The sequence below is a fragment of the Pseudophryne corroboree genome, chromosome 6, assembly GCF_028390025.1.
Source record: "Pseudophryne corroboree isolate aPseCor3 chromosome 6, aPseCor3.hap2, whole genome shotgun sequence".
Classification (NCBI taxonomy): domain Eukaryota; kingdom Metazoa; phylum Chordata; class Amphibia; order Anura; family Myobatrachidae; genus Pseudophryne; species Pseudophryne corroboree.
This window is the reverse complement of record NC_086449.1, coordinates 359374452-359392947: the sequence shown is the minus strand read 5'-3', so window position 1 is coordinate 359392947 and position 18496 is coordinate 359374452. Positions and strand designations below refer to the sequence as shown.

The 18496-nt window shown below is 48.1% G+C and overlaps 1 protein-coding gene across 3 annotated transcripts in view; it reads right to left on the bottom strand.

Moving 5' to 3' along the window:
* Positions 1–338: 338 nt before the first annotated feature.
* The window catches only part of NME6 (NME/NM23 nucleoside diphosphate kinase 6), a 120525-nt gene continuing 102367 nt past the window's right edge, over positions 339–18496 (bottom strand). For all 3 annotated transcript variants that reach the window (XM_063926641.1, XM_063926639.1, XM_063926640.1), the window contains exon 6: positions 339–980. In XM_063926641.1, the coding sequence (XP_063782711.1) occupies positions 832–980 (149 nt within the window). In that variant the 3' untranslated portion in view covers positions 339–831. The remainder of the gene's footprint in view (positions 981–18496) is intronic.

The following is an 18496-nucleotide window of genomic DNA, read 5'->3' as shown; positions in this document are numbered from 1 at the left end:
CACTAGGACGTTAGAGAAATTATGCTTAGAGTGTATTTTGCATTTCCATTTCCATTTTTTTACATTTCGAATTGTGTGGGGGTATAGCACTCCTCCATTTGGTTGAGCAGCAGCTAATACATCACCATTGGTGCCATTATTATTTTATATTGTTTGAAAACTGCCAGTTATGAGGTGATTGGTTAGTGTTTTATTTCTCTCCACGTGATCTCTCTTCATGCTTTAATAAATCTTCCCCATAGAGAGAGGATAATTGTGATCAGCTAACCAGCCAGGAAAATAGCCTTTAAAATCAACCAAGCTATATAACCAGTAAGATTCATATACGAATAATCCAATCACGGTTCAACCCAATCCATCATTATAACAGATATGGCTGGATTTATTATGTTTATGGGGCAGCATAGAAATTGCATACAATTTATTTTATTTATGTTTGGTTTTTATGCTTCATTGGCATACCTACCTACTTTCCAAAAATAAAACAATGGATGGAAAACCATTGGCCAGAGTAATAGATTCTGACCACACACAGAAGAGTTGACTTAGCATCTACTGCATTATTTCCCTTCCATCAATTAAATTGAAAGCAGTTATAATCCACTGACTGATTGCCCTCTAAACCCATAAATTGCATAACTTGAGTATGGGTAGTGCTCCTCAGATGTGATAGGTTTCATTGGTTGAAGCTAAAGTGTGTGGTACAACATGTCGACACAAGTATATTGACTTGTCAAATGTCAACACTGTGAATGAAGAAGCACATCATTGTCCTCATATTAAAATGCCATTAGTAGACCACAGATTGTCCAGCGCAGCACCACTGTTCTTTCACTTTCCCACAAGTCGATGCTCCAGTCTCTCCAAGTCATAGCATAATGGCCCAGCCCTATATATAGGCTCTTGCTCCTTGTACCAGCTACTCACACTGAACTCCGGAAAGAAGAAAGAGATTTCACGACATGCCGACTCTACTGAATCTACATTTGGACAAAATTAAGAGAGTATCAGGAACAGTAAAAAAATGAGTCTCGGGAAGGGGGGGGGGGGTTAATTATCTGACAGATATATATGGCCCGCTCAGCTTTAGTTATCATAGAACTAGTTCAACATCATACCATACTTTTACATAGTTTGGTGAGAATGATCAGTTAAGAAATGGGAGAGAAGCCACATCAGTATTTGGTCAGTTCTGTCAATCTGAGTTTTATCAACTTGACATCTTCTAATGAGCTTGCTATTGTGAATGGTGACTATATAGCTGTACATAGCCAAAGTGCTGGCTCTGAGTGAGGGAAAGACCATGAACAGAAGCCCACTTACAGATTACACTTTAGGTGTAGAATTACTTAAACATGCTTGAATACATGATGTAGACCAGCTCGAGCTTACCAAGAGTTATTCTAGCTTTATAACAAAAGGACACAATATCTATAGAGCATTATTAATTTCTGCAGCAGGGTACATTGTGTTCCACAGGGAAACATCGGGGTGTAGAGTGGATCTTGATCCAGAGGCACCAACAGGCTAAAGCTTTAGGCTGTCCCAGGATGCATTGGGACCTCCTCTATAACCCCGCCTCCAGGCACTGTTTGCTCAGTTTCGAGTTGGTGCCTGCAGCAGCAGGTCAATTAACAGGGGGGCTGTACTGGGCAGCCCTGAAAAGCTTACTAAGAAGACTTCAAGGGCCGCAACCCTGTTAGGACAGTGTGACATTCAGGCTGCGGTTCCATAACCTCCCAAGTGACGTTGCATACTCCTGTGGCCTGTTCCTGGGTACTTGCGGCAGAGACACTCCGGCTTTAGGCACACGGTCACAGACACTCTCCTGGTTCTCGTGGCTGCTACGGGAAGGAGGATCCCCCAGGCGGGACCAGGTATTAAATCGCGTTCTGTCCGTGACCTAAGGAGACGGGTCACGGCGTTGGCGTAGACACGGTCACCGAGCCGGGACCCCACTAGACCACCTGAGCTTATTGAGTACAGGTCAGGTGTACTAACATCCCATTTACTAAAGCTCACAGTACCCGGAGTGGAATTCCAGCATGGAGGAGTCGGCGCTAGACCTGTAGCCCCTCCTCTGGCCCAGGGCGCCATCTACTGCAGATTTCTCCACCCTGGAGCTGACACACTCTCCCTCACTCCCTGGCTGAGACTCTGGGTGTCATCTTCTAAACATAGCTGTGGCTGGTCTCCAGGACTGCAGGGAAAGATCTCCCTTGAAAAGCCGCCTGTATACAGCGCTATTGACTTTACAATCACTTGAGTATTCTACATGTCTTGATACAGATAGCGTTAGTTAAGAAAGAGTGCACCTATTACAGGATATATTGTACGAGGATTCTGATATATACCTCCGGTCTAGGACCGTGCTGTTTATATTTACATATATATATATATATATATATATATATATATATATATATAGTGCAGAGAAGGTGGCACTCAAACAGGATCCTTAGTGCAAGTGATTAGGTCATTTATTTAGACCAGGGTGGCCCCCCTGGTCTAAATAAATGACCTAATCACTTGCACTAAGGAGTCTGTTTGAGTGCCGCCTTCTCTGCACGATATATACAGTGACCTAGGGTCACCAGGAGGGCACCACAGTGTTTTAATTTGGAGGTGCCCAGGAGTACCGGGCATTTGCAATTTGTATATCTATCTATCTATCTATCTATCTATCTATCTAATCTATCTATCTGTACATATATTTTATTGTCATAATAATTATCTGCATTGCCTGTATGTGTGCCTGTATCTGCTGTATGGTTTCACTTTCAGTGTTTCCCAGATATATCTATTCCTTTATTCTGTATCCTAAGGGACTAGGTGCGTCTGGGTCATATATATAGTGCATCACAGTATTTACCTATTACGTGTATTCTACTGTGTACTCAGTCACATAATACCAGATTAATTCGCACGTGTTGTGTACTGTGTATTCAGTCACATACTAACGGATTTATTCGCAGGTTTTGTACTGGGGGTAATTCTGAGTTGATCGCAGCAGGATTTTTGTTAGCAGTTGGGCAAAACCATGTGCACTGCAGGGGAGGCAGATATAACGTGCAGAGAGAGTTAGATTTGGGTGGGTTATTTTGTTTCTCTGCTGGGTAAATACTGGCTGCTTTATTTTACACTGCAATTTAGATTGAAGATTGAACACACCACACCCAAATCTAACTCTCTCTGCACATGTTATATCTGCCTCCCCTGCAGTGCACATGGTTTTGCCCAACTGCTAACAAAGATCCTGCTGCGATCAACTCAGAATTACCCCCTATGTCTGGCTTTATCATACTAAACTGTTCTGCTGTTGCATTTGTGTACAATGTCTAACAAGAAGGGCAGTAAGTCTGTGGACGCTCCTGCATCATGGAGAGCATGCGCCAAAGATTTCATTGAGAGGGAAGTTTTGTATGATGGTCTGTGTCATACATTTTCCAGTCAGTCCGCAGCTCCTGTAACCAAACAGAAGCCACCCTGGGCTGCATTCACAAACCTACTGGGTACTCCGGTGGAACACCTTACGCCCCCCCCCCCCCATGGGACCACCTGTGCCATTACAGCCACAAATTGTCCCTATGGTTAATCCGCCTTGGGCGGAAAGTTTGTCTAACCAGTTGTAGCAATTAAATCATTCCTTGGTCAGGCACAAATCTACTTCAGGTCACCGAGTCATCTAAGCAGACTGCTTCCTCCTCACAATCCACAAATCTCTCAGATGTTTCATCTGAAGAGGAGGGGGAGCATACTGTCCTGTCAGACACTGTATCAGGTGTTTTTGACGAGGTTTCTCCATTGTAAATTGATGTCCCTGCCCTAGTGGTTGTTATTAAACAAATCCTACAAAACACTGATGATGAGGACCCCACTACTGTGGCAAAGAAAACTGATATGTTTAAATGGCAGAAGGTGGTTAAAAATAATAATTTACTTACCGATAATTCTATTTCTCATAGTCCGTAGTGGATGCTGGGGACTCCGAAAGGACCATGGGGAATAGCGGCTCCGCAGGAGACTGGGCACAAAGTAAAAGCTTTAGGACTAGCTGGTGTGCACTGGCTCCTCCCCCCATGACCCTCCTCCAAGCCTCAGTTAGGATACTGTGCCCGGACGAGCGTACACAATAAGGAAGGATTTTGAATCCCGGGTAAGACTCATACCAGCCACACCAATCACACCGTACAACTTGTGATCTGAACCCAGTTAACAGCATGATAACAGAAGGAGCCTCTGAAAAAATGGCTCACAACAACAATAACCCGATTTTTGTAACAATAACTATGTACAAGTAATGCAGACAATCCGCACTTGGGATGGGCGCCCAGCATCCACTACAGACTATGAGAAATAGAATTATCGGTAAGTAAATTCTTATTTTCTCTAACGTCCTAGTGGATGCTGGGGACTCCGAAAGGACCATGGGGATTATACCAAAGCTCCCAAACGGGCGGGAGAGTGCGGATGACTCTGCAGCACCGAATGAGAGAACTCCAGGTCCTCCTCAGCCAGGGTATCAAATTTGTAGAATTTAGCAAACGTGTTTGCCCCTGACCAAGTAGCTGCTCGGCAAAGTTGTAAAGCCGAGACCCCTCGGGCAGCCGCCCAAGATGAGCCCACTTTCCGTGTGGAATGGGCTTTTACAGATTTTGGCTGTGGCAGGCCTGCCACAGAATGTGCAAGCTGAATTGTACTACAAATCCAACGAGCAATCGTCTGCTTAGAAGCAGGAGCACCCAGCTTGCTGGGTGCATACAGGATAAACAGCGAATCAGATTTTCTGACTCCAGCCGTCCTGGAAACATATATTTTCAGGGCCCTGACTACGTCCAGCAACTTGGAATCCTCCAAGTCCCTAGTAGCCGCAGGCACCACAATAGGCTGGTTTAAGTGAAATGCTGAAACCACCTTAGGAAGAAATTGAGGACGAGTCCTCAATTCTGCCCTGTCCGTATGAAAAATTAGGTACGAGCTTTTATAGGATAAAGCCACCAATTCTGAGACACGCCTGGCTGAAGCCAGGGCTAACAGCATTACCACTTTCCATGTGAGATATTTTAAGTCCACAGTGGTGAGTGGTTCAAACCAATGTGATTTTAGGAATCCCAAAACTACATTGAGATCCCAAGGTGCCACTGGAGGCACAAAAGGAGGCTGTATATGCAGTACTCCCTTGACAAACGTCTGAACTTCAGGAACAGAAGCCAGTTCTTTTTGGAAGAATATTGACAGGGCCGAAATTTGAACCTTAATGGACCCTAATTTGAGGCCCATAGACAGTCCTGTTTGCAGGAAATGCAGGAAACGACCCAGCTGAAATTCCTCTGTAGGGGCCTTCCTGGCCTCGCACCACGCAACATATTTACGCCAAATACGGTGATAATGTTGTATGGTTACATCCTTCCTGGCTTTGATCAGGGTAGGGATGACTTCATCCGGAATGCCTTTTTCCTTCAGGATCCGGCGTTCAACCGCCATGCCGTCAAACGCAGCCGCGGTAAGTCTTGGAACAGACATGGTCCCTGCTGGAGCAGATCCTTTCTTAGAGGTAGAGGCCACGGGTCTTCCGTGAGCATCTCTTGAATTTCCGGGTACCAAGTCCTTCTTGGCCAATCCGGAGCCACGAGTATAGTCTTTACTCCTCTCCTTCTTATGATTCTCAGTACTTTTGGTATGAGAGGAAGAGAAGGGAACACATACACTGACTGGTACACCCACGGTGTTACCAGAGCGTCCACAGCTATTGCCTGAGGGTCCCTTGACCTGGCGCAATATCTGTCCAGTTTTTTGTTGAGGCGGGACGCCATCATGTCCACCTTTGGTTTTTCCCAACGGTTCACAATCATGTGGAAGACTTCTGGGTGAAGTCCCCACTCCCCCGGGTGAAGATCGTGTCTGCTGAGGAAGTCTGCTTCCCAGTTGTCCACTCCCGGAATGAACACTGCTGACAGTGCTATCACATGATTCTCCGCCCAGCGAAGAATCCTTGCCACTTCCATCATTGCCCTCCTGCTTCTTGTGCCGCCCTGTCTGTTTACGTGGGCGACTGCCGTTATGTTGTCCGACTGGATCAACTCCGGCTGACCCTGAAGCAGAGGTCTTGCCTGACTTAGGGCATTGTAAATGGCCCTTAGTTCCAGGATATTTATGTGAAGTGACGTTTCCATGCTTGACCACAAGCCCTGGAAATTTCTTCCCTGTGTGACTGCTCCCCAGCCTCTCAGGCTGGCATCCGTGGTCACCAGGACCCAATCCTGAATGCCGAATCTGCGGCCCTCTAGGAGATGAGCACTCTGTAACCACCACAGGAGAGACACCCTTGTCCTTGGAGACAGGGTTATCCGCTGATGCATTTAAAGATGCGATCCGGACCATTTGTCCAGCAGATCCCACTGAAAAGTTCTTGCGTGGAATCTGCCGAATGGAATCGCTTCGTAAGAAGCCACCATCTTTCCCAGGACCCTTGTGCATTGATGTACTGACACTTGGCCTGGTCTTAGGAGGTTCCTGACTAGGTCGGATAACTCCTTGGCTTTCTCCTCCGGGAGAAACACCTTTTTCTGTACTGTGTCCAGAATCATCCCTAGGAACAGCAGACGTGTCGTCGGAATCAGCTGCGATTTTGGAATATTTAGAATCCATCCGTGCTGTCGTAGTACTACTTGAGATAGTGCTACTCCGACCTCTAACTGTTCTCTGGACCTTGCCAGGAGATCGTCCAAGTAAGGGATAATTAAGACGCCTTTTCTTCGAAGAAGAATCATCATTTCGGCCATTACCTTGGTAAAGACCCGTGGACAATCCAAACGGCAGCGTCTGAACGTGGGGTGCCGTGGACAATCCAAACGGCAGCGTCTGAAACTGATAGTGACAGTTCTGTACCACAAACCTGAGGTACCCTTGGTGAGAAGGGCAAATTGGGACATGGAGGTAAGCATCCTTGATGTCCAGAGACACCATATAGTCCCCTTCTTCCAGGTTCGCTATCACTGCTCTGAGTGACTCCATCTTGAACTTGAACCTTTTTATGTAAGTGTTCAAGGATTTCAGATTTAAAATGGGTCTCACCGAGCCGTCCGGCTTCGGTACCACAAACAGCGTGGAATAATACCCCTTTCCCTGTTGTAGGAGGGGTACCTTGATTATCACCTGCTGGGAATACAGCTTGTGAATGGCTTCCAATACCGCCTCCCTGTCGGGGGGAGACGTTGGTAAAGCAGACTTCAGGAACCGGCGAGGGGGAGACGTCTCGAATTCCAATTTGTACCCCTGAGATACTACCTGCAGGATCCAGGGGTCCACTTGCGAGTGTGCCCACTGCGCGCTGAAATTCTTGAGACGGGCCCCCACCTTGCCTGAGTCCGCTTGTAAGGCCCCAGCGTCATGCTGAGGACTTGGCAGAAGCGGGGGAGGGCTTCTGTTCGTGGGAAGAGGCTGTTTGCTGCAGTCTTTTTCCCCTTCCACTGCCCCGGGGCAGATATGAGTGGCCTTTTGCCCGCTTGCCCTTATGGGGACGAAAGGACTGAGCCTGAAAAGACGGTATCTTTTTCTGCTGCGAGGTGACTTGGGGTAAAAAGGTGGATTTTCCAGCCGTTGCCGTGGCCACCAGGTCCGATAGACCGACCCCAAATAACTCCTCCCCTTTATACGGCAATACTTCCATATGCCGTTTGGAATCCGCATCCCCTGACCACTGTCGCGTCCATAATCCTCTTCTGGCAGAAATGGACATTGCACTTACTCTTGATGCCAGAGTGCAAATATCCCTCTGTGCATCTCGCATATATAGAAATGCATCCTTTAAATGCTCTGTAGTCAATAATATATTGTCCCTGTCCAGGGTATCAATATTTTCAGTCAGGGAATCCGACCAAGCCACCCCAGCACTGCACATCCAGGCTGAGGCGATTGCTGGTCGCAGTATACTACCAGTATGTGTGTATATACTTTTAAGGATATTTTCCAGCTTCCTATCAGCTGGTTCCTTGAGGGCGGCCGTATCAGGGGACGGTAACGCCACTTGTTTTGATAAGCGTGTGAGCGCCTTATCTACGCTAGGGGGTGTTTCCCAACGCGCCCTAACCTCTGGCGGGAAAGGGTATAATGCCAATAATTTTTTAGAAATTAGCAGTTTTTTATCGGGGGAAACCCACGCTTCATCACACACCTCATTTAATTCATCTGATTCAGGAAAAACTACGGGTAGTTTTTTCACACCCCACATAATACCCTTTTTTGTGGTACTTGTAGTATCAGAAATGTTCAAAACCTCCTTCATTGCCGTGATCATGTAACGTGTGGCCCTACTGGAAAATACGTTTGTTTCCTCACCGTCGACACTGGAGTCAGTGTCTGTATCGACCTGAGGTAACGGGCGTTTTATAGCCCCTGACGGTGTTTGAGACGCCTGTACAGGTATCAACTCATTTGCCGGCTGTCTCATGTCGTCAACAGTCTTTTGTAAAGTGCCGACACTATCACGTAATTCTTTCCATAAGACCATCCAGTCAGGTGTCGACTCCCTAGGGGGTGACATCACTAACACAGGCAATTGCACCGCCTCCACACCATTTTCCTCCTCATACATGTCGACACAGCGTACCGACACACAGCACACACACAGGGAATGCTCTGATAGAGGACAGGACCCCACTAGCCCTTTGGGGAGACAGAGGGAGAGTTTGCCAGCACACACCAGAGCGCTATATATATATATAGGGATAACCTTATATAAGTGTTTTTCCCTAATATAGCTGCTGTATATATTAATATGCCAATTTAGTGCCCCCCCTCTCTTGTTTTACCCTGTTTCTGTTGTGCAGGACTGCAGGGGAGAGTCAGGGAGCCTTCCTCCAACGGAGCTGTGAGGAAAAAATGGCGCTTGTGTGCTGAGGAGATAGGCTCCGCCCCTTTTTCGGCGGCCTTTCTCCCGCTTTTTTGTGGAAAACTGGCAGGGGTTAAATACATCCATATAGCCCAGGAGCTATATGTGATGTATTTTTAGCCATTTAAGGTATTTTCATTGCGTCCCAGGGCGCCCCCCCCAGCGCCCTGCACCCTCAGTGACCGGAGTGTGAAGTGTGCTGAGAGCAATGGCGCACAGCTGCGGTGCTGTGCGCTACCTTATTGAAGACAGGACGTCTTCTGCCGCCGATTTTCCGGACCTCTTCACTCTTCTGGCTCTGTAAGGGGGCCGGCGGCGCGGCTCCGGGACCCATCCATGGCTGGGCCTGTGATCGTCCCTCTGGAGCTAATGTCCAGTAGCCTAAGAAGCCCAATCCACTCTGCACGCAGGTGAGTTCGCTTCTTCTCCCCTTAGTCCCTCGATGCAGTGAGCCTGTTGCCAGCAGGTCTCACTGAAAATAAAAAAACCTATTTAAACTTTTACTCTAAGCAGCTCAGGAGAGCCACCTAGATTGCACCCTTCTCGTTCGGGCACAAAATCTTAACTGAGGCTTGGAGGAGGGTCATGGGGGGAGGAGCCAGTGCACACCAGCTAGTCCTAAAGCTTTTACTTTGTGCCCAGTCTCCTGCGGAGTCGCTATTCCCCATGGTCCTTTCGGAGTCCCCAGCATCCACTAGGACGTTAGAGAAAATCTATTACTCCATTCTGACCATTTGGTGGACATCAGGCAGGAAATTCCCTCTGTCTAAACGGGCCTTGGCTCGCTATCCTCTCCCTGCAGAGTTATGTAACAAGTGGGAAAATTCACTGCTGGTAGATTCACATGTCACCCGCCTAGTGGTGTCATCCACTCTGCCTGTCACCGCTGTCTTCACTGAAGGAACCGACAGATAAGCATGTGGAGGGATGCCTGAAATCTATTTACTCCCTTACAGGTGCTGTACATAGATCCACTATTGCTGCCTCCTGAGCTGCAAAAGGTATTGAAGCATGGGTTCAGGCATTAGAGGAAGAGCTGCCCGAGGATATAGCTGACAATGCCAGGCAATACCTGTCTCACATTACCACCGCTGCCTATTACACTCAGGAGGCATTCTCTGAGGTGGGTGTGTTGGCAGTCAAGTCGTCGACTACGTCTGTCCTGGCTCACCACATTCTGTGGTTGAGGTCATGGAAGGTGGACCTAGACTCCAAAAAGACTTTGGATGTACTCGCCTTTAAGGGGAACATTTTGTTTGGGGAAGACCTAAATAAAAATAGGATTTTAATACCTACCGGTAAATCCTTTTCTCTTAGTCCGTAGAGGATGCTGGGGTAACATTAGAACCATGGGGTATAGACGGGATCCGCAGGAGACATGGGCACTTTAAGACTTTGAATGGGTGTGAACTGGCTCCTCCCTCTATGCCCCTCCTCCAGACTCCAATTATAGGAACTGTGCCCAGGGAGACGGACATTTCGAGGAAAGGAATTATTGTTAAACTAAGGTGAGATACATACCAGCTCACACCGCAAACGCAACTTGGCATTCAACAGAACTCAAGCCAACGGCATGAACAATGTCAGCAACAGGCTGACTATAACCATAAAACAACCTGTGTGTAACCATAACTAATAACTGCAGATGCAGTATGCACTGGGACGGGCGCCCAGCATCCTCTACGGACTAAGAGAAAAGGATTTACCGGTAGGTATTAAAATCCTATTTTCTCATACGTCCTAGAGGATGCTGAGGTAACCATAAGAACCATGGGGTTATACCAAAGCTCTAGAACGGGCGGGAGAGTGCAGATGACTCTGCAGCATTGATTGACCAAACATGAGGTCCTCCTCGGCCAGGGTATCAAACGTGTAAAACTTAGCAAAAGTGTTTGAACCTGATCAAGTAGCTGCTCGGCAAAGTTGTAATGCCGAGACCCCCCGGGCAGCCGCCCAGGACACGCCCACCTTCCTAGTAGAATGGGCCTTCACCGATTTCGGTAACGGCAATCCAGCCGTAGAATGAGCCCGCTGAATCGTAGCACAAATCCAGTGTGAAATAGTCTGTTTGGAAGCAGGAGCCCCAATCTTGTTGGGATCATACAGGACAAACATAGCCTCCGTTTTCCTAATCTGAGCCATTCTGGCGACATAAATTTTTAAAGCTCTGACCACATCGAGAGACTTCGACTCCACTAAGACGTCAGTAGCCACTGGCACCACAATAGGTTGGTTCATGTGGAACGACGACATCACCTTCGGCAGAAATTGTTGACGAGTCCTCAACTCTGCTCTATCTTCATGGAAGATCAAATATGGGCTCTTGTGAGACTAGGCTGCTAACTCCGATACCCGCCTTGTGGATGCCAAGGCCAACAGCATGACCACTTTCCAAGTGACAAATTTCAACTCTACCTTCTGTAAATGTTCAAACTAATGTGATTGAACGAACTGCAACACCACATTAAGATCCCATGGTGCCACTGGAGGCACAAAAGGAGGTTGATGTGCAACACGCCTTTCACGAAAGTCTGAACTTCTGGAAGGGAGGACAATTGTTTTTGAAAGAAAACCGATAAGGCTGAAATCTGTACTTTAATTGAGCCCAACTTTAAGCCCGCATCCACACCTGCTTGTAGAAAGTGGAGAAAACGTCCTAACTGAAATTCTTCAGTAGGAGCCTTCTTGGATTCACACCAAGACACATTTTCTCCAAATACAGTGGTAATGTTTAGATGTTACCACTTTTCTAGCCTGAAGTAGTGTGGGAATGACTTCACAGGGAATACCCTTTCGGGCTAGGATCCAGCGTCAAACGTAGCCGTGGTAAGTCTTGATACACGCACGGGCCCTGCTGTAACAGATCCTCTCGTAGAGGAAGAGGCCAGGTATCTCCTATGAGTAGTTCCTGAAGATCTGGATACCAAGCCCTCCTTGGCCAGTCTGGAACAATTAGGATCGCCTGAACCTTTGTTCTTCTTATGATCTTTAGTACTTTCGGAATGAGAGGAAGCGGAGGGAATACATACACCGACTGAAACACCCATGGTGTTACTAGGGCGTCCACTGCTATTGCTTGAGGGTCCCGCGACCTGGAACAATATGTCTGAAGTTTCTTGTTGAGACGAGACGCCATCATGTCTATTTGAGGAACTCCCCAAAGACTTGTCACTTCTGTGAAGACCTCTTGATGAAGACCCCACTCCCCTGGATGGAGATCGTGTCTGCTGAGGAAGTCTGCTTCCCAGTTGTCCACTCCTGGAATGAAGATTGCTTACAGAGCTTGTATGTTTTTCCGCACAACGGAGAACTTTCGTGGCCTCTGCCATTGCTGCTCTGCTTTTTGCCGACTGAATCAGGACGGGCAGATTGCGCAGAAGATGTTCCGCTTGAAGAAGGCCGTTGTAAATGGCCCTAAACTCCAGAACGTTTATGTGTAGACAAGTTTCTTGGCTTGACCATCTTCCCTGGAAGTTTTCCCCCTGTGTGACTGCACCCCAGCATCGGAGACTCGCATCCGTGGTTACTAGGATCCAGTCCTGGATCCCGAACCTGCGCCCCTCTAGGAGGTGAGAGCTGTTCAGCCACCACAGGAGTGAGATTCTGGTCTTGGAAGACAGGATTATCCTTCGGTGCAAGTGAAGGTGGGATCCGGACCACTTGTCCAACAGATCCCACTGAAACACCCTGGCATGGAATCTGCCAAACTGAATGGCTTCGTAAGCCGCCACCATTTTCCTCAGCAACCGAGTGCATTGATGGATTGACACTCTTGCCGGTTTCAGAAATTGTTTGAAGAGGTTCTGAATTTCCAGAGCCTTTTCCACTGGAAGAAAAACTCTCTGTAATTCTGTTTCCAGAATCATTCCCAGAAAGGAAAGCCGTGTCGTTGATCGCCATGTTCTGCAGCAATTGGTCCCTGGATCTCGCCTTTATCAGGAGATCGTCCAAGTACGGGATAATTGTGATTCCTTGCTTGCGCAGTAGAACCATCATTTCTGCCATTACTTTGGTGAAAACCCTCGGAGCCGTGGACAGACCAAACGGCAACGTTTGAAATTGGTAATGACCATCCTGAAATGCAAACCTCAGGTAAGCCTGATGCGGAGGATAGATGGGAACATGCAAGTAGGCATCCTTTATATCCACCGACACCATAAAATCCCCATCCTCCAGACTGGAGATCATTGCCCGGAGAGATTCCATCATGAATTTGAATTTTCTTAGTTAGAAATTGAGGGATTTTAGATTCAGGATTGGTCTGACCGAGCCGTCCAGCTTCGGGACCACGAATAGGCTCAAATAAAATCCTTCTCCCTGTTGTGACGGGGAAACCTTGATAACGACCTGATTTTGACACAACTTTTGTATTGCGTCGCGTACCGCCTCCCTGTCCGCAAGAGAAGCTGGTAAGGCAGATTTGAAAAATCGGCGAGGGGGAACGTCTTGAAACTCTAGTTTGTACCCCTGGGACACTATTTCCAAAACCCATGGGTCCAGGGCCAAACGAACCCAGAACTGACTGAAGAGTTTGAGACGTGCCCCCACCGGTGCGGACTTCCGCAGAGGAGTCCCAGCATCATGCGGTGGATTTGGCAGAAGCTGGGGAGGACTTCTGCTCCTGGGAACCGGCCACTGCCGGTGATCTTTTACCTTTCCCCTTCCTCTATTAGCAAGGAAGAACCTCTGCCTTTCTTGTATTTTATTGGGCCGAAAGAACTGCATCTGATAGTGGTGTGTTTTCTTTTGTTGTGCAGGAACATAAGGTAAAAAGAATGACTTACCCGCGGTAGCCGTAGATACCAAATCAGCGAGCCTGTCACCAAACAAGACACCACGTTTATATGGTAGAGACTCTATATTTCACTTAGAATCAGCATCATTCCATTGATGAATCCACAATGCTCTCCTAGCTGAGACTGCCATGGCATTGGCTTTCGAACCCAAAAGGCCAATATCCCTCGCAGCTTCCTTTAGGTAGGCTGCAGCGTCCCTGATATGACCTAATGTCACGAGAACGCTATCCCTATCCAGGGTATCTATCTCAGAAGACAAGCTATCAGACCATTTTTCGATAGCACTAATCACCCAGGCAGATGCAATGGCTGGCCTGAGCAGCGTACCTGTGGTGACATAAATGGATTTTAATGTAGTTTCCTGCCTACGATCCGCAGGATCCTTAAGGGCTGCCGTGTCCGGGGACGGAAGAGCCACCTTTTTGGACAGCCGTGCTAGAGCCTTGTCCACAATGGGGGAACATTTTTGTTAGGATTTTCCCAAACCTTTTCAAATAGAGTGTTCAGTTCATGAGAGGGAGGAAACGTTACCTCAGGTATCTTTCCCTTATACATACAGACCCTTTTATCAGGAATAAGAGGGTCTTCCGAGATATGTAATACGTCTTTTATCACCACAATCATGTACCGAATGCTCTTTGCCAATTTTGGATCTAATCTGGTATCACTGTAGTCGACACTGGAGTCAGAGTCCGTGTCGGTATCTGTGTCTGCCAACTGAGCAAACGATCGCTTTTGTGACCCCGAGGGGGTCTGGACTTGTAACAACACATCCTCCACAGATTTCTTCCATGCCTGGTTCTGAGACTCAGATTTATCCACTCTCTTATTAATAAGAGCCACATTTGCATTCAAAGCATTCAACACATTTACCCAATCAGGAGTCGGCGGTGTCGACAGGGTCACTCCCACAGCCGTTTGTGTCCCTAATACAGTCTCCTGGGAAGAGCACTCTGCCTCAGACATGCCGACACACGTGTATTCACCACTCACAAACACACTAGGCATATAGGGGACAGACCCACCTAAAGTCTGACAGAGAAACACAGAGAGAGAGTTTGCCAGCTCACAACCCAGCGCTTCAACAACGGTTCTGACAATACTAAACAATGCCTCAGACCTGCAGCGCTTTTATAACGCTCATATATTTCACCAAATTTACTGTGCCCCCCCGTTTTTCACCCTGATCTTATGCAGCAGTGTGAGGAAGGACCAGCGCCTCTGCAGCCTGTTGTAGAGAAAATGGCGCTGTTGTGAGCTGTGAGGGCTAAGCTCCGCCCCCGTAATAGCGCACTTCAGTCCCGCTATTTTTAAATAAATATTTATACTGGCAGGGGTTAGGACAGTGCCCCGGGCACTATGTCCCCTATAGCCAGTCTCCATTGAGGTTTATATGCTGCCCAGGGCGGGCGCCCCCCTCCCACGTCCTGCACCCTGTAGTACCGCTGTGTAGTGGGAGCATGGCGCGCAGCGTGCGATCGCTGTGTGGTACCTCAGAAGCCATCACTGAAGTCTTCTTTGCTTCTTCTACTCACCTGTCTTCTGACTTATGGCTCTGTAAGGGGGGTGACGGCCGGCTCTGGGAACGAGCATCTAGGCATACCTAGCGATCAGACCCTCAGGAGCTAATGGTGTCCTGTAGCCAAGAAGCAGATCCTTTAAACTCAATAGAAGTAGGTCTGACTTCTCGCCCCTAAGTCCCACGAAGCAGGGAGACTGTTGCCAGCAGTCTCCCTGAAAATAAAAAACCTAACTAAAGTCTTTTCCCGAGAAACTCTGTAGAGCTCCTCAGTGTGCATCCAGTCTGCCTGGGCCCAATTCTAAAACTGGAGTATGGAGGAGGGGCATAGAGGGAGGAGCCAGTTCACACCCATTCAAAGTCTTAAAGTGCCCATATCTCCTGCGGATCCCGTCTATACCCCATGGTTCTTATGGTTACCCCAGCATCCTCTAGGACGTATGAGAAATTGCGTCTGAATTGATGGCCGCTAAGATTGCCTTTCTCCCAAATGCTAATCCTTCTGCACAGAAGGCTAAAGGTAACACTTCTGGTTCCTTTCGGCCTGAAGGGAAAGCAAAATGTCAGTCATACCAGAGACAATCTCGTGCTCCCAAAACCACTAAGCCCAAGGCAAAGCAGTCCTGGGCAGCCCATCAGCATGCTTCTAAACAAGACAAGCCTGCCACCTGATGCGGCGGGCCTCCCCCAGGGGGACCCCAGGGTGGGAGGCAGACTTCTGCAGTTTACCCAAGTCTGGTTAAAGACCACTTCAGATACATGGGTGCGGGAAGTATTCTCTCACGGGTACGCAGTCTCCTTCAAGAGACGTCCCCCTCGCCAGTTTTGCACCACGGTTATCCCTTCGAATCTGTTAAAGGCGCAAGCTCTGCAAAAAGGTTGTGAGTTCTCTCCTGAATACAAGAGTGGTGGTGCCGGTAGTAACTACTCAACCCTGTTTCTAGTTCTGAAACCCAACGGGTCTTTCCGGCATATACGAAACCTCAAATCACTAAACAAGTTTGTGAGAGTGTCCAAGTTCCGTATGGAAACACTGCGTTCAATTGTACTGGCTATAAAACCCGGAGACTATACGGTATCCCTGGATATACAGGATGCGTACCTGCATATGTCTATTGCCATGTCACATCAGTAGTATCTGCGGTTTGCTATTGGCAACCCACACTATCAGTTCCAGGCTCTGCCATTTGGACTGGCTACGGTTCCTCGGATCTTCACCAAGGTCATGGCCATAATGATGGCCCATCTCCATCACCAGGGAGTCAGAATCCTGCCATATCTGGACGACTTGCTGATTCTGGCAAACTCCCACGATGTCCTCCTCAGTCATCTGCAACTGAAGGTAAGCTTCCTACAAGCCCACGGGTGGCTCATCAATTGGAAGATATCCTCACTGGTTCCAGCTCAGAGCATGGTGCACCTGGGGCACTCCTGCACACATACAGCCAGCGACTGTTTCCGTCTCCAGAAAAAGTCCTGAGACTTCAAGACAGGATAAGATGCTTCCTTTATTGCCCCAGAGTGTCGATACACTCGGCGATGCAAGTATTTGGCCTGATGATAGCAGCATTCTACATGGTAGAGTACGCTCAATGTCACTTCCGCCCTATGCAGAGGTTAATCTTTTCCAAGTGGGAAGGCTTACCTCACCGGATCAGATCTCGCATGATCACTTTGACTCCGGAGTTTGGTATGTCGCTGACCTGGTGGCTACAGTACCTGCAATTGAGCAGGGAGTGACCGTCCCTTCTGGATCCCTGACTGGGTCCTGCTGACAACGGACGCAATTCTGATGGGAAGGGGTGTGGTATTTGATAAACACTCTTTTCAGGGTCGTTGGACCAAGGAGGAGTCACTCCTCCCAATAAACATTCTGGAGTTGCGGGCAGTGTTCAATGTATTGACTCTCGCCCTACCTCTGGTACAGAACAGGCCTGTTCAAGTACGGTCAGACAATGCCACCACAGTGGTTTACATAAACCATCAATGCGGCACTCGAAGCTGCATGGCTATGATGGAAGTGTCAAAAATCCTTAGTTGGGCGGAACGCCAACTGCCTGCAATATTGGCAGTGTTCATTCCGGGCGTTCTAAACTGGGAAGCGGACTTCCTCAGTCGCTAGGACGTGCACGCCGGAGAGTGGAGTCTTCATCCGGAAGTCTTTCAACTCCTAGTGGACAAGTGGGGCCTACCAGATGCAGACCTGATGGCGTCTCAGCATAATCAAAAGGTTCCGATTTTCGAATCAAGGACCAGGGATCCTCAAGCTGTGTTCCTGGAAGCACTAGCAATTCCATGGAACGTTTGGCTGCCCTACGTGTTACCCCCAGTGTCACTCCTGCCCAGGGTCCTGAAGAAATTCAAACAAGAAGGAGGAATACTACTTCTAGTTGCACCAGCATGGCCCAGACGGCATTGGTTCCTAGACCTGCAGGGTCTATCGACAGAGCGCCCCCTTCTACTTCCTCAGCGCCTAGACCTCCTCGTACAGGACCCTTGTCTTTATCCAGACCTGGCCAGACTGGATTTGACGGCGTGGCTCTTGAAGCATCACTCCTGAGGGCCAAAGGATTCTCCGACGTGGTTAACCAGATTATGCTGAAGGCCCGCAAACCGGCATCTGCCCGGATTTATTACAGGGTCTGGAATTCTTAATTCACCTGGTGTGCTGATAAGAATTATGATGCATACAGATTCAGAACTTCCAGAATTCTGGCCTTTCTGCAAAGCAGCCTGGACTTAGGCCTTCGTCTGGCCTCCCTCAAAGTTCATATAAGCGCCTTGTCGGTTTGGTTTCAGAGAAAAATTGTGTCTATACCCGACGTTCATACATTCTTGCGGATTCAGCCTTCCTATGTCACTACTGTGGCTCCATAGGATCTGTCTGTTGTACTGAACACCCTGCAAGAGTCTCCATTTGAACCTCTTGAGATGGTGGACCTTAAATGGCTCACAGCCATGGTCTTGTTTTTACTGGCTATTGCCTCTGCTAGAAGGGTGTCGGACTTAGGCACATTGTCCAGTCGTCCACCCTTTCTGATATTTCATAGTGACCGGGGCAGTTCTTAGAACTCGCCCAGGTTATTTACCTAAGGTGGTGTCATCTTTTCACCTTAACCAAGAGATTGTGATTCCAGCCTTTATCTCTTCTGATTTGTCCTCCAAAGAGTGGTCTTTGGATGTGTTAAGAGCTCTCTGTATATATGTGGAGAGGACTGCCTCTATCAGGAGGTAAGATTCCATTTTTGTCTTGTTTGGTTTTCACAAACATGGCTGGCCTGCTAATAAGCA